The sequence below is a fragment of the Melospiza melodia genome, chromosome 2 (genome assembly GCF_035770615.1).
Source record: "Melospiza melodia melodia isolate bMelMel2 chromosome 2, bMelMel2.pri, whole genome shotgun sequence".
NCBI classification, from domain to species: Eukaryota; Metazoa; Chordata; class Aves; order Passeriformes; family Passerellidae; genus Melospiza; species Melospiza melodia.
This window is the reverse complement of record NC_086195.1, coordinates 16,093,596-16,110,231: the sequence shown is the minus strand read 5'-3', so window position 1 is coordinate 16,110,231 and position 16,636 is coordinate 16,093,596. Positions and strand designations below refer to the sequence as shown.

The 16,636-nt window shown below is 39.0% G+C and overlaps 1 protein-coding gene across 4 annotated transcripts in view; it reads right to left on the bottom strand.

The window, feature by feature from the left end:
• The window catches only part of SH3KBP1 (SH3 domain containing kinase binding protein 1), a 211,463-nt gene that overhangs the window by 124,431 nt on the left and 70,396 nt on the right, over positions 1–16,636 (bottom strand). For all 4 annotated transcript variants that reach the window (XM_063182713.1, XM_063182721.1, XM_063182728.1 and 1 more), the window contains one exon: positions 9,480–9,603. In XM_063182713.1, the coding sequence (XP_063038783.1) occupies positions 9,480–9,603 (124 nt within the window). The remainder of the gene's footprint in view (positions 1–9,479; positions 9,604–16,636) is intronic.

The window sequence follows — 16,636 nt, the reverse complement described above, 5'->3', positions numbered from 1 at the left end:
CCATTGAGCTTAGAAACTAACCATCATCAGCAACATGCTTTGAATTTTTATAGAGGACGATTCTATAAATTAACTGCAAGAAAGGAAGAGGCACAAACATGTATTTATAATTGAAAAGGGAATGCAAAAAGATATAGAATAGGAGCTAATGCAAATGACTGGCGCATCTTAACTGTGAAATAACATTAGAAAACAGTGACATAACCATAAAAAACAGGGTAAATGGTGCTATACATCACAACACATGACTAATAATAGCACAAGGTCCCATGCTGTGTGCACCTTGACAATGGCAGGGTAGACTGTAAAGAAGAAAATTCTGAAATGAGATAAAACATGTATGAAGCACTCAATGAATAAAATTTGGGAAACTTCAAACCAGCAGAAACTAGACATATACCTTTGCAGGCAAACTATCTTGTTATTGGAGTTACTGCACCCATATAATACAGGAATTCAAAACCTGAACGCCCAAATAGCTAAAAACACCATTTTACTCAGGATAATCCAGGTCATACATTGTTAGCACTGTCTGATACCAACATGTGTTTTTCAAATCTAGTTATAGCAAAGCAAATTCCCCTAATTTCAGGGGCTTTTAACCCAATGAATCAAAGTATTCCATATAGTGTGTGAAAAATAATTAAAATGAATGCAGTAACAAGTTTATTCCAGGCATGGTGCTTTATTAAAAGACTAGTTTTAAAGCATGTATCAATTCCTGAAAGTAAAATGTTTCATAGACTCTATCATACATCATAAAAGAGTCTGAGCAATGTGCCTGATGGGCATTGCTATTGTACTGTTTATTGCTACTTGCAGGGAACAGCAAAACTTTGTTTAAACCACTCTAGAGATCCCACGTATGCACATAGGAAAGGGAGCAGGGCAAAAGCAGAGGTGAAAAATGCCTCTACAAAATGCATTCAGAGTTAAAGCCCCTCCCCAGACACACACTGCTGTCCAAACCCCCACAAGAAGCTGGCTCAGAGGTTCCTAGGACAGCACACTTCTGAGCAGAACTCTGCCCAGCTCTCCTAAACCACCCAAACAGTGATGCTCCTTCCTACCAGCAGCCACAGGTCCTTTTTGCTATGTACATTCTAGCCACTTTCTGCAGAAGTTTGTTCCAACTTAGGTTTAAAAGCACCATTCCATCAGAAGAGGAAGGTCTTGAACAATAATTGTAGTTTCCTGCAGGTCCAAGTAGACAGAAATCAACAGGTGTCCTACACTGAAGTGACTCAACAGCACAGAATAAGTCTCTTGATGCAATGCAGACAGCACAAGTATGGAGCTTTTATTTAAAAAAATACAAAGGTATATGTTTACATTAAACTTTCACCTACATCCAAAAATCTTTTTTAGGGGGGGGCTTAATGGGTGAAAAAAGAAATTCTAATCCAAATTATTTAGGCCTTCAATTCATGTTGCATGACACTGCCAGTTGAAGGAGACCCAAGGAAGCTGTTGACAGGCCCTTCTTCTCACCTACAACCCCAGAAATCTTCCAAAGGATTTTATGGTTGTCCAGGAGCCAGAGACCTTCAGCTACCTCAGGATGCTGATTAGTGCTGTAATTTACATAGCACAGCTTACTCTTATCTACAAGCCATGGGGGAGGGATGTAAACAGCTGCACAGCCCCAGCTCCAGCTCACAGGAAAGGCTAACACCAGCTCCCTGTCTCCTCAAAATCAACACAGCACCATCCCAGCTACCACCCCATCAAGCAAAGGTGAAGGAACTCTGAACTTAACATCTGCCTGTCAGTGTGCTTGCACATTTACAGGGGCATATTTAACTTAGCAGTTACAAATTCATCAAGATAACGGAAGGAACAACAAAAAAAGTGTTACTGACCCAGTTTAAAGTACACCTGCAAAGTTTCAGAGTTCGTGGAAAATATATTAACTTGCACAGTCAAAGTAAACTTGCACAGTCAAAGTATATTCTCTTGGCCCCAAAATTCAGTCCAGATAGGGTTTTGTTCTATATTCCACAGCAGTATCCCTGCATTTCTCCTCTGCCTTCATTGTCTCTATCACAGAATAAGAAATGTAATTCTCTCCTATCACAGCTGCCAGATGGGTCTTGGCGCTGGGAAATACACAGAGATCCCAAAGTCTTGCTCCAAGTCTCAGCATCTGGTGAACCACCCTGCTCATCTTCTGTTATTCCTTAATTACAGGCAAGAAGGGACAGGGGAGAAAGGTTGATCTGCTAATTTTCAAATCAAGTTAGCCATGTTTTTCTCAAAAATCCCACACCACCCAGATGAAAGGCTAAAGGAGACAGACACAGCTCAGTCTAGAGGAGAAAGGTCAGGGACAGACCTCAAGGGCAGCAAGGCCTTGCTGGGTGCCAGATGAATTACCCAGCAGCACTGAGAGGGACAGAACTGCTGCCTGCAGGGAGACAAACTGCAGAACCTCGTGGAAAAATCAACAGCCACTTTTGTGGTGGGCAAAGGTAGTTTTGAGACTAGAGGAGGTTTCAGTGCTGTTGTTACTTCAACAACCAGCATATTTTATTGGCTTTTGCATTCTTTAAAGGAGATTTCAATAAAAATTTAAATAGAAAAACATTTTGCACCTGAGTTTGACAACATGTTTGCTTTTGACTAGCACCTTGTGGACAGTTATCACATATTGTGATAAAGTGAGCTTGTAAATGGCTCATACAAATGATAAATTATATACCTGACAGTTTTATACTTCAGGCATGTAAAATGTATTGCAAAGCTCTTAGAAATTAAAAAAATCCTTTAACCGATTAGACAAAAGTTTTTCAGTGTTCATGAAAAAGAAGCTGCCACTCTCCACACTGTTCCTCAACAGCATTTTTGAGTATGTGCATAAACATAAATTACTTGCAAAAATACTTTCTTCTCCTTATTCTTTCAACACTCCCTGTAGCCCTGTTCCACCACTTCTCTTGTTCTCTCTTACTCTCTTCCTAAAAATTCACTTGCCTCTGCTTTTTCATTGATACAAATATAATTCTGGGTCTAGCTTAAATAAAAATAACCAACAAACTAAATTATGCCCACATCTGTTTCCATAACTACCTCCCTCTGTTTCATCTGGAGGCTGCTGGGAATGCTCAGCAGGGACTGCTCTCCCACATCTCTTTAGGCTCCATATGAAAAGGTCATTTTCTGCCTCTTCTCTGTCCTGTCCAGCACCCAACAGGAAAAAACTAAATTCTAAACCATTGTCCCAATTTTCTCCATACCAGCCTCCCAGTTTCCAAATGCAGATCCAGATCTAAATATTTTATTAAAACAAGTGTGCTCAGACAGCTGGCAATTGCCCAAATATGGCATCTTCTCTTCTCTTGCATTACTCTTTTTTTTTTTTTTTTTTTTTTAGTTCTCTGTTACCTTGTTTAATAGATACACACAGAGATGTGTATACAGTCAGCTACTTGATGCAGTGGCTGTGTTTTTGTTTAGTGTTTCCCAGCATGGTCCATAAATGGGATTCCCAGAGCTAAATATCTGACACACAAGAGAGCCACTGAGGCAAACAGATGCCCAGAGGATAGAATTAACCTGGAATTTCACTTCAAACCCAGAGTGACTTCTTGTTTCTATAGGCTGATCCTGCACAGAGCCTCATGATAGTGGCATGCCACACCAGCGGATGGATCCAAGGATTCAAAATTGCAGAAACTAAGTCAGGGCTCTGCGTTCATGCATTTTGAAGACTACAAGAAAGGAGTAATTGAAAAGAAAGGGTAAGCAATTGGGATTTAAAAAAAAAAGATGGGGGACCACTGCACAGTAAATAACAAGAAAATAAACTATCTCCTGGGAAAAGATACTAGAACCTGGATAGATTATGAAACCTTAACTGAATACGAGGGTATCAAATGACCATAACACAGGAAAAGAAATTTAGATTTTATGTGTCTCAAGTAATTTTTTTAATTAAACTCATAAACAAGATGGGCTTGAAAAGAACGAGTGAGCACCCATTCCACTCCTGCCAAGAAGACAGCACTGAGATGTTTCTTCCAGCCACAAAAAAACCAATGTCAATGTCACACCCACGTGTCCAGCACAGACTGGTGTCTTTTCCTGCCTCTCTGAACTGAAAGCACTGACTTCCAGGGCAGTGTAGCTTACCTAAATACTGGGATAATTTCCACACTTATTTTCAAAAAACATTACTTTTAAAGGAAATGTGTATCATCTGAAACACTACATATGCATATGCAGATATGGTATTTAAACCCAAAGAATAAATATTTTGCACATTCAAGTTTCCTGTGCCATTAATTTTTTATGTCTCGTTTTGGGTTGGTGTCATATGTTGCATGCATATTTTAACCTTAATAGGCTGAGCAGTATGTTCTTGTGCATATTTGTGTAAACTGTGTACTGATTATACACCAATTAGCTGATCTTAGAAATGAAAGGGATTTTTTCCCTGCTAGCAATAATTTCTCTGAAGCTGGCAGTATTTGCAAGGGAACACCAAAGCCTGTCTGTGGAGAGGGCCTGAATGTGTAAACAGCAGAAGAATAATCCAACGAAAGATCAATGCCTTCAAACTTACTGTGTTAGAAAGGAAAACCAAAGCTGAGCATACTGAGGGTCAGACACCTCATCAAGCGTGATGAAGGCAGCCACTTCCACTTCTTGGTAATAAAATATTTTATGAAAAAGATTTTGAAGTTTGCCTTTCTGTTGAAAAATATTACCAGAATCATAGCTTACATAGATTATTTAATAAAAGATTGAGTCAACACACTCATATGCTGAGAAGCCAACAGTCTGTGCTTCTAATAACTGGGGTGCCTTTTTATATCCCAATAATAAAAAAAAACTATTGAACAAAATTAGGAAGCATTTATCTTGCAAAATACTTTTCCTGTTTATCTAATTTACAAAAAATGGTCTTAAACCTCAGTTTTGCATATAACAGACTTGTAATTTATTCCTAAATTAAACCTATTATATCAACAAACCTATTTACACAAAACTTCCCTTTTAGCATAGCATGCAAATGCTCTCTATTATTTAAATGTAGGCTGGAAGGTAAATTAAATAATTCTCAAGAGAACTAGAAAAAACTTTCCTTGCTCTCAGTATTTGGCTTTGATTAAGAGCATGTAACATGTGATAAGCTGTTCCAGATTTGCTGGCTCAATGCAGCCTGCAATTACAGTTTATAGAAAACAAATATATCTGACAAGGCAATATATCTTTGCCTCAAAGACGTTTACTCATATAACAATTGTTGTTAGTTTACTTACAAAATACAGTCTATCAGTTCCAGTTTTGCAACTTGACCTAAGCAAGTTGGCTCTTGTTCCCAGACACACAAAACAGCATCATGAATAAGATACTTAAAAATAGGATACTCAAAAATCAGAACAAAACTAGCCTAAAATAAGTTATGGCTATATAACACTTAAAGCTTATTGAAGGCAGGTTTCCATTATATCCCTTCATACCTGAATGAAGATCATACTGAATTTATGACAGATCTGAAACAGTTGCACAACTTTGGATCTTGTTTTAGATTTTGAAAATTAACTTAGAAGAGATGGAATTTCACCATATTGGAAAAGCATTTAAGGAAAAAAAAAAGTTCAGTGTTTTTCTGTTCCAGGACCTGGCTGTAATTTTCTTATGTTATTAAATAATTGCAACAATAGCAATAATTTTGCTTTTTTCAAACAATCTGAAAATGTTCTTGGAGAATAAAAGACTTTCCCATCCTGCTATTACGAAAGCGCAACAATGCCAATTCTAAACAGAAAAAAAAGCTATTTTTAATATTTTTTTTAATGTCAGCTTTATAAAAGTTTTAAAATAATAGTACTATATACCAACAAAAAAATCTGAAGCAGGGAAAAGTTATACTCAAAGACCCACTCATGGTGAGGAAAGGATTTTCTTGACTTATGAACTATAGGAAGAAGCAAAAGAACAATCCCTCCCAGTTTCTGGCAATGCATATGCAAGCCAACCAACATCTGACATTCCTACAGCTACAGACAGGTGCCACAGCCTTTGTCCCCAGAAAAGGGAATGGACAGGGCTGGCACTGCAGCACCTGAAGCACCATCAAACCAGCCCAGAGCTGCTGCAGCCCTGGGAGCAGCCAGGGAAAGCACGAGGCCATCATGCTTCCCAAACCCCATCCCTACACTCCAGCAAATTGTCCTTTCCTGAGCCTTTCAGAGGTGAAGAATGAGCACACTGCAGTGCTAAATTAAAATGCTCAATTTCCTGGATGTTAATTGCCATCTCTACCATGCTGGAGCAGATCTCAACATCTTAATGAGGCAGGTATAAACCAGGTTTTGCCGATAGGCAGCCTAAGGCAGAGCCACCCAGAATACATGGAAGTTACTCATAAATCTGGATAAGTCACTGCAATAAATCAGAAAAAATAAAGCCCTGTCTATCTGAAAAAGCAATACATATTAAAATACCTGGGAAGATAAGTGTGGTAATTTGGCCAACAGGCAGTGATTTAGCAAGAGTTCCATTGTATTTCCTAAACTAAATTATGTTCACCACAGCAGTGGTCGCTACTGTTTTTTTCCATTAGGTCACTAATATCTGTGGTCAACAAGAAACATTAAAGGATGAGACATATTCTGGTTTTACTGCCCACAGTGAAAAGCAGAAAAAATCAAATCCTTCCATCTCCTCTTGGCCTTTGTAACAAAAACCTGAATGATTCACAAATGGTGACGTACAACCAGTTGTAACCCTCACTATGTAATGGAAGTAATAACCCAGGTAGGCTACTGCTGGTGGAGTTACACCAACTTTAATTTGTTCCTATGCTACATGTGTAATCCAACACCCATTACTGTCGTGGTTTAACCTCAGTCAGCAAATAAATATTATGCAGCCACTTATTTCAATTTACACTGATTTTATTATTAGAACCCCTAATTTCAATCCAGTACTTAGAAATAATTAGCATGAAACAAACAGGATATAAAGATGGATCCTACATACCTTTTTAGTTGAGAAATTAATTTTTTTCCTCTTAGTTACTTAGATGTTTCTTACAAATAACTTAGCTATTTTCCTTGAATACCACTGTTGGACACTTGTCAATATTACTCAAGGAAAAACTCTCTACAAGCCAGAAGCCCAAGAGGCCAAGATTCCGCTCCTCAAAATGTAAATGCTTGCTAAAGTGCTGACACTTAAATTAGGCCAACCAAGTTAAGTAGTAAAACTACACAATATAACACCACAGCAGTAGAATAGCATTATTTTCATCATCTTGGTAATAAAAACAATGCAGCAGCACAGAATGCTTCACTCCCACATCACTGGATCTGCTCTTAAGTTACAAGCAGCAGGATTACACTGACCAAGAAAATAGATAATACTGCCTATCACTTTCACTGCTGAACAGTGGCTAAAGACCTCTAGATGCACCCCTGTCCTACTCACTACCTAACAACAAAGAGAACTAAAGAAAACAAACCAACCAATGAACCAAACACAAACATCCTGTCCCCTTTTTCATGTCTTTCAGGTCATATTCTGTGATCAGTAAACAGATTGAGTTAGGATTTAATAAAAATCCCAGGACAAGAACACTTGAAGAAAGTAACACCCATGGCACTTAGGGCTCCCTCTTCAATATGGCAACACTTTCCACAAGGAGATTGGCCACATAGATCTTAAAAAACTCTTTTTGAACCCAGCAGCAATTGGGTTTCTCAACCTTCCACACTTAAACAGGGGTACCATGGCAGCATGCTGAAACTGATCCCTGGAAAAACGGGGTGAAGCTCTCCTGCCTTGTGCCCCGTGCATCCTTGGCTGTGGTGCCAGATCATGGCCTCCTGCACCTGCTTCTTCTGCAGCAGCAGAAACGGCTGAGGAGAAGCAGCCAGCAAGAACAGTGCACCAACCCTGACACGATGTACAGGTGGCCATGAGAAGTGCAATCCCCACCAGCCAAGTCCAATGAAACAACCTCCTCATACGAAATCTGCTGCTTCCAAACCTGAGCCCTGCCTCAACTTACAGATCCTCATGTCAGACTTTGCTTTTCTCATCTCAGTAAATATGAGGTTTTGTATTCTTCAGCTAGGGACAGAAAATCTTTCTCTCCTGAATCCTTTAAAGCTTCTAGCCAGAGGGAAGAAAAAGGAGGAGAAAGTGCTCTAAGATCCATATTTGGAGTGCTATCCCCTTGTGACTGAAACAAATCTCTGTATCTGCCACAGCTATTAGCCTTCTCCAAATAGCAGCAGAAGCAATATGGAACAAACTTGGTCCCTAGATAATTTCCCAACTACTCATATGGTTCTGTATAGCAGCCATGAAAAATAATAATTCTTAGTAATTTAATTCTGCTGTTGCTTGAAAAACTTATGACCCAAAGCAGAAATTTTGGATGCGTCTCTAGACTCAAGACAACATTGCAAGCTCAAAAGACAAAGTTTTCTGAGATTTATTTCCAATATTTTCTTTCAGAGGATATCAATCCTTGCAAAAGAGGTAGAGATTAGTCTGCTTCACATTTTAAAGGAATAATACATTTTGCAAAAATTATCAATTCTTCTTCACTTGCTGCTGTAAACCTTAAGGCCTCTACTAAAACTGCAGCTCAAATAAAATGCTAGCTGATAATACATAACAGGAAATGTCCACAACAGTCCTAAAAGTATAGAAGGCACACTAAAATGGAAATTACACACAGCAATGATTAATGGCAGCAGATATTCTGTATAAGACAGCAAGCAAGGAACTGTCGAGTGAATCCTCCAGAAAAAGTTACAGCACATCTCTTGCCCACACCCAATTGTCCTCCTACAAAAAAACAGGAGCATAAACATAACCTGAAGAAAAACCCAGGTTTTATATTTTCAAATTTTTGTTTGGTTCTGATAGTTCTGAAAGCAGGGCAGGGAGCTAGGGAATGACAGAGAAGATTTGGGGCTTTCATTTTAGCCACCCAAGACCCTACATAGGAATCTGCATTGGGAGTCAAGCCAGACATGAAGAGCGCACATTCCAGTCTCAAATGAAAGACAGTGAAAGACACTTCCCAAGAAACTAATGCATTAAGTTGTATGTTTTCCACTTCTTTTTTCCTTTTTCAGAGCTCTCTGTCCAAGATAAAGCATGAATATGTGAATGTAGACTGACATCCCTGTGCAAAACCCTCCATATATGCAAGCTGCCACTTCCTTACTTTAATAAGCTTTAGCAATCTCCTCATACAACTTTCCTTAATTAAATGTATGGAGGAAGGATTTCCTTAAAAAGAAAGGGATGTCTGTGCAAATTAAAGTGGAAATATTAGACATGCATCCATATATGCCAATCCAGGAGGACAAAGATTTTTTTTTCTATTATTATTCCTGCCATGCCTTTTCAGTTAAATAGACTCTAGCTTTATTTCTAGAAACAAGGAAGGTTCACATTTTGTTCTTTGGAGAGCCTGAATTTAATCTGCATTAAATGTCCATATACTGTACCTTTTTTGTTGGTTCTAATAATTGTCTCAGACAACAGTAAAGGGCTTCCATTGGAAACTTCATTTATAGGCTTCTCTGGTGGTTTGTTGGCAGTATTTTCTTTCTTCATGTCTTTCTTTATTTCCTGCAGAACACAGGTAGAGAGGGAAAAGAAGAAAAAAGAACCAGTTTAAAAAAAGTTATTACAGAATATTCTAAATCTCAAGCTCCCAAGATTTCTTAAATCTTCTATGTACATACCTCTGCCTGCTCTAATGTAACCTTAAAGACTCTTAAAAAGTTGAAATGCCACAAAAAGAAAGCAATTTTCAGCAACCTTTTCCAATGGGCACTATTGTTTTTCTTTTTCAAATATCTCCTTGTCTCTGCATGAAAATTCTAGGATAGCTTTAAAAATCCCTTAATAAAGATCACTAAAGCTGACAAGTGTGAGGGGGGGGAAAATAGATGTTTCAGTTTATCAAGCAGTGAGCTGTACGTTTGATACACAGGGCAGAACCAGCACAGTGCTCCTGATGTAGAGGCAGCTAAATCTGCTTTCCCTCCCATGAGAAGACCACAGAAACAACCACCATAGCAGGAAAAAAACTATTAACTAGGAAAATATGACAAATGTTACCATAATTGGCAGAAGCATATAGCAAGACTGCTGTCAGAGCTGTTGCTAACACTGACACATTTTGCTGCTCACTACCTTTTAAGGGGGTTGACAGTATATATCGAAAATATATATGGTGGGGTTTCATGAAAGTAAATGCACAGAAAACATCTTCACAGTTACTGCTAGAGATGCACAGTATCCTCTTTATCAAGTGTCACAGACACATTTTATGAAAAATCCTTTCCTTAGGATTTTTTTCTCCTGAGAAGCTGAGAGGCCTCAGGAACAAAGTGTAAACATTGATTATCTGCTGCTGTGGAATGCAACAGGTGCATCTCTGATTGGTCTCATGTGGTTGTTTGTAATTAATGGCCAATCCCAGTCCAGCTGTTTCAGACTGTGTGGTCAGACGCAAGATTTTATTATCATTCCATTCCTTTTCTATTCCTTGCTAGCCTTCTGATTAAATCCTTTTCTCTATTCTTTTAGTATAGTTTTAATATCATGTATATCATAAAATAATAAATTAGTCTTCTGAAACATGGAGTCAGATCCTTGTGTCTTCCCTCATCCTGGGACCCCTGTGAACATCCCCACATATCAGCTTCTTAGGCAGACTTTAAAAGCCTAACTGTGTTGCTGTCCATACCCACTGTGACAAAGCATCCAAAATACCATCACCTTCCATACATCTTATATGGAAATGCCACTGAAGAAAACAAACAGCATTACCTCCACTTTCTAGACAGGTGACTGACACACTACAGAGGCTGAACCATTTGCTTATAACCACGCCCCAAAATATAAGGGCAAAAAAAGAGTTTTGGCTCCAAGCTTTGTCCTAGAGCCACAGATCCACTCAGGCTGAGAGAGAACTCAGAACGTCCCTACTCCAATCCAGTTCAAAGCAGGGTCACCTTCACTGCAGGTGACCAGGCTGTTCAAGGCTGTTTGAGCAGCTGGATTTTGAAAGCCTCAAAGGACAGAGGCTGCAGAAGCCCACTGCTTGACTGACTTATAGTGACAAAGATTTTCCCTGTACCTTGTCTAGAACTTTCTTCTCAAGTCTTATCTGCTCTCTCCTGTCCTGCCCAGCAGGTAGCACTGTGAAAGGTGAGTCACTATCTCCTGGATAACAATTTTTATGTAGCAGGAGGTCCCCCCAAACCCCTGTTTTCAGGCTGAACAAGCCCACACCTCCCTTAGCCCTCCTTAGGGAGCATGTGCTCCAGCTTCCACAGGCACAGAACTTGCTTCAGCTCATCGATATCTTCCCTTTATGCAAAATTCTCATCCCATACACAAAATGGGAGGCTATACTCAGGATGGGGACTTATGAGTGCCAGGTAAAGGAGGATTTCCATTTCCCTAATCTGCAGGCTAGTAATGCAGCCCAGGATGCTGTTCACTGTGTTGGTGCCAGGGTACAAGACTGTCATGTGCTTATGTTGCTGCCCACCAGGACCCACAGGTCCTTTTCAGCAGAGTTTTTCCCAAATTTATGAGGTTCAACTCTGCAGAGCTGCCAGCATTCCTCCTTCCCAGGGCAAGCATTGGTATTTGTCTTGCTGGATTCCATAATGTTCCTGTCTGGGGCCCTCTGAAGAGCAGCCCTGCCTTTAAGCATGTCAGCTGCTTGTCAGTTTGATATCATCTGCAAATTTGATGAGATCTTCATTAAACAGGCATCAGAGACAGGTGATGGCTTTGGATGAGCTCTTCCCGTGACAAAAACCACTACCTCTCCTCCTCTCTTTCACCTCTCTTATCTTCACTGCCTTCTTCTACAAACCAGTGCAGGATCAACTTCCACCACCCCACAGCATTGTACATACACAGGAAATACTGTAGATCTTATTTAGATTTTCAGCATATCAGACATGAGCACTAAAGCATAGAAAGCACATTTCTATTTGAAGTTTCTGAAGTTGTCATCTGTGAACAGCATTGAGCAAAGCAAGAGTTTTTAAGTTATTCTCTGTAAGATGCACCTTAAACCTGAATCTCAGAATTTTTTTTACCTTTTATTTCCCCAAAACAATTATTATTTCAAAGCTGACTTACAAGCTATACAACATTAATACAGTCTTCTACACCTGCCCAAAGTATTTTCTGTGTATCAGTACATTAGCAGAGATAAAACTTTTATAAATTACTGCCTATGGCAGGTGGAATAAATCCTTTATCTACTGCCATCACACTGGTAAAATAGTGTCTAAGAGACAACTCCTCAGAGTAACCATAATAACTGAAATAACAAATGTGAATATGTGCATGAAAGGTGTGTGATATCTGTATGATAGATGCTGCTGTTGTTAGAAGAAATATTGTTCATAGCTATGATAAAAAAGTGAACCATGTGAGAATTTAGGAACACTGTATGCATTTAGAAGAATATATCACTTTCTAAAAGAAGTGGACTAGACTTAACACGTACATTATTCCACAAGCTTCTTTTTCACAGCCTTAAAAATGAAAATGTAAATAAATTACTTCACCCAGAGCTTTACATCTATTTTGCAGCTAGGTGACAAAGTCTAATAAAAAATTATCTGCTGTTTAAACAGAATTTGTGAGTCAAATAGCATTTTCATGTGAACAAGACCACAAGACAACGTCCTACAGAAGACCCCATCTTGCCAGAACTTACTTCCTGTGTGCCATTACTGTGTTACTTTTCATTCTTTGTGTCAGAATGTAATTAAATCCTCAACTCACAAATTCTGAAACAGCAGTACTAGATTTTTAATGGTAAAAATCCTTTTGCAACTTCTAAACTGACAGAGAAAACTGCCTGCTGTAGCAGAAAACAATGCTGTACCCTTTAGTCTCCAGCTGAATGACACTGGTGCCTTTGCTGCTGCTGACAGCTTTTTGAGAAAGCCTTGTTTGGCTGCTGAACAAGCAAAGGAATACAAGACAACTCCCAAACACTGGCATTTGTTTGTAGGGTGGGGAGTCTTGCACTTCCGTCTCATCCACTATTCATGGAAAGAAGAAAGACACGCGCTGAGTGTCCACTAAGCCAAAATTCATACAGAAGGTTTGGCACCTTGCAGTCATCAAAATTGTCCAAGGACTTATTTTTTTGTGCGCCTTTAACATTTGTTTGAGCTACTTTTCACTACTGTTGCCTTTGATACTCCTGAGAAGGGCCATAATCTTTCATAGCTACTGCCCAGAGTAACATGACATGATCAACCCCAGCAACCTGAAATTGCACACCCTGGAGGGAGCTGAAAGAAAAACAGGAGAATTGTCTAAATAATGAAACAGAAATCAAGTAAAGATCAATCCAGCCCTACTAAGCTAAAATCTTATCAGAAACACATTCATATTTAGCAATACCCTACAGGAAGCCATATCTAAGTGGCTTATGATGCATTCTGCAGTAAGCAATGCCACCTTTAAAACCTTTGCACATTTTTTTATTTCCTGGTCTTAGACTACAGGACAAGACTAAAAACTTGTAAACAAAACCTAACAAATGCCCCAGCCTCCAGCAGCCTCACCCCTGTAGCCTGCAGCAAACACTTGTGCTAATATTACAGCCCCTTTCCTCTCTCTAGTATGTTGCTCCTGCCTTCTTTTTGTCTTTTCTGTAATGCTCACCCTTGGGGAATTCAGGATTTTAGAACTTTTCTTCAGCTGGGGCTCAAACACAGCCAGGCACCCTTATCCTCAGGCCAGAGGGACTCTTGGTGCTATTAAATTCAGAAATATTGACATAGCCCTTTACATCTATTCCCACTCTAACCTGCTGTAAAAAAAAAAATAAATTATTACTGTAAAATACCATAATGCCTTACTCAAATTTCATTTATTCTTGAAAAATGAAGTGAAAACAAACACAAACAACTCTGGCGAAATAAATATACCAAGTAACTTTATTTTTATTTTAAAGCTCAGTTTATTTTACTGAAAAAATTATACTGAATATGACTGCCTGGCATATTTGGTAAATTAACTACAATGGCCCTAAAAGCTTGGTGCTTTATCAATAATAGTTATAGAAATCTCTCTATGTAACCCAGTCCTTCCAGATCTGCAAGGAGTTGAATCCTACCACATGAGGAAAGAGTAGGCAAATGAGCTTGCAAATCCATGCATATCAAAGGTGGCTTGTGGGAACTTTCCATAGTGTATGATAAAATCAGTTTCCAGTTGTGATTTCAAGTTGAAGTTGAAGTTCAAGTTGAAGATATTATTTTTTTAAAGAAGAAATTTCATGTACACAAATAAGCAGAAAGCAAATTTCCAGTTAGGATAGAAGACCTCAATCTGCCATAAGTAGTTGGAGAACAGCTGAATTTAAATGCTAAAGGAGGATGAACAGAAACCAATAGTCCAGTTTCAAGTCCAGGAACTGCTGTGTCTTGAAAAATAAGCTTGTGTAATAAAGGAGAGGAGAAACTAGACAGGTGAGATATTGGACTACATTATACTGGGAAAATATCAACAAATACTGGGAAAAGATCAACCCAAAAATACTGGGAAAGGATCAACCTGCTGCCTGCCCAGCAAGGACTTCAGTGCACCTCCTGACCAGGACTTTTGCACTGGTTTCTGGTTTTTATTTTGACTACAGCAGATACATTCACACCCTGATCAGATACAGCCGCCACTGAACCTGCCCTTGGGTGGAGCGGGGTGGGTGGACTGGTACAGCCGGACATCTGAGCCGTGCTGGGTCTCCTGCAAGGGACACACTGTGAGAACCTTCACCAGCAATCCCTGGCGTGACAATATCTGGAACAGGCTTGGCCACCTTGAGAGCCCCTCCCAGAATAAAGTTCACAAGACAGATGTCAATGGAAACCCCACAAAGAGCCTCAGGAGGAGGAGCTCAGGGGGATCCTGAGTGCCGTGCTTGGCTCTTTACCTCTGGTTCCTGTGGGATGTTTCTGCAGAAAGAGCAGCTGTCTCACTCACACAACCCATTTGCAAAGAGGTAGGCTTTCACAGTGCTAGCAGCTTCAAAAATATCTCTAAACCTAATCTTTGGGACTATTTGGTTCTTGGTTTTGGAGCCCTGCCCGGTATAAATTTCATGGATCTAAATGATGCACTTCTTTCCCAGCCCACACAGAGATAACTGCGGGCTCAGGTTAACAGCAGATCATTTTCAACAGGCTATGCCTCAGGAACCCAACCCTTAAGTAAGTAACCTTGCATTTCAACCAATAAACCTAAAAGATGCTCTCTTGATGTCAGAAATTTTGAGACAGCTCCCACCCCCTGTCTATGTGGGTTTCAGTGTGATTCCAATATGATGAGCAGTTCTTACTGGGAAGAAGCATCCTCAGTCTGAGAAGTACTGAAAAAAAGTAATTGTGAACTTTAAAAATAAACCAGGCTTCATTCCATGCAATATTATGATTTCAAAGACGTTATGGGGGCATAAAGGCCCTTAAAATTTGTACACCCTTTTAATACATAAAAAACACTTTTTTGTAACTAGGATTCAACCATACTGCATCGATATCAACAGCCAAATCACTGTGAAAAGATTCTTTTCTTCTAGCAAGCTTTGAAATATATTTTCTCCAAAGAAACACAAAATCCTAAACAATACCTGAGCTGTTTTTATTTGGATCTTCTCTAATCCTATCCTACATCAGTATAAGCACAGGAAATTTGAAAGATGTTATCCCTAGACTCATCAGCTTTACAACGTGACAAAACTTCAAATAACAACAAATTACATAGTGTGTTGAAAGTCCACCACATAGGAAAATACAATATATTCAAGTATACCTGTACCCTATTAAATGGCTATTCCAACATATAAAATATATAAATTAAACACAATTAAAATTTATTAAATTAAAATTAAGCACCTTATCTTTTGTAAGTAAAAAACTGTTACTCATTGGAATGACACATGCTTTGTCATTCTGAAGAGAGGCAAAAAGAACAGTTAACAGCTTTCAAAGTGAAAACATAGTTTTTCTACTGCTGTTTTCAAGACCTAGCTCTTTTTCTCAGAATTGAATCACTTATTACATTTCAAGGAACAAGTTTCCTCTATTTATGTGCCTTCACATGATGAAGTTTCCGCCCCTCTGTCAAAAAGCTTCCTTGAAGTAAGAGCAAATGCTTGAATTAGGTCAGCCATAAAAGTTACAGTTATGAAAGTACAAGAATTTCTGCCATTTTCACTACACCAAAGTTTCAAGTTTGTTTTACTATAACAGTTCTGACCTTTACAGGAAACTCAGCTGAAAACATTTGAGGAAATTGCTGCAACCTTTTCCATGACTCTAAATGCAACAAAATGATTTTTTGTACTGCTGCAGGTACAAAATTCATTCCTCAAAACTGTTGGAAGACATGAAAAAATATGAGAAGAATCACTATCAGACACTATAAAGTGATTTATCTGTGGCTTCCATATGAAGGGAACAACAGTTCTTACATCCTGGGAGCAAGAGGTTTAATAAAAATCAAAGCTTTTGAAAACAAGACACAGGCATAATGAAAGAGTTGAAAGCTGAGAAAGAATGAGTCGTTCACAATTCTAAAATCTGTAGCATGTGCCCTGCTTGAAGCCAAA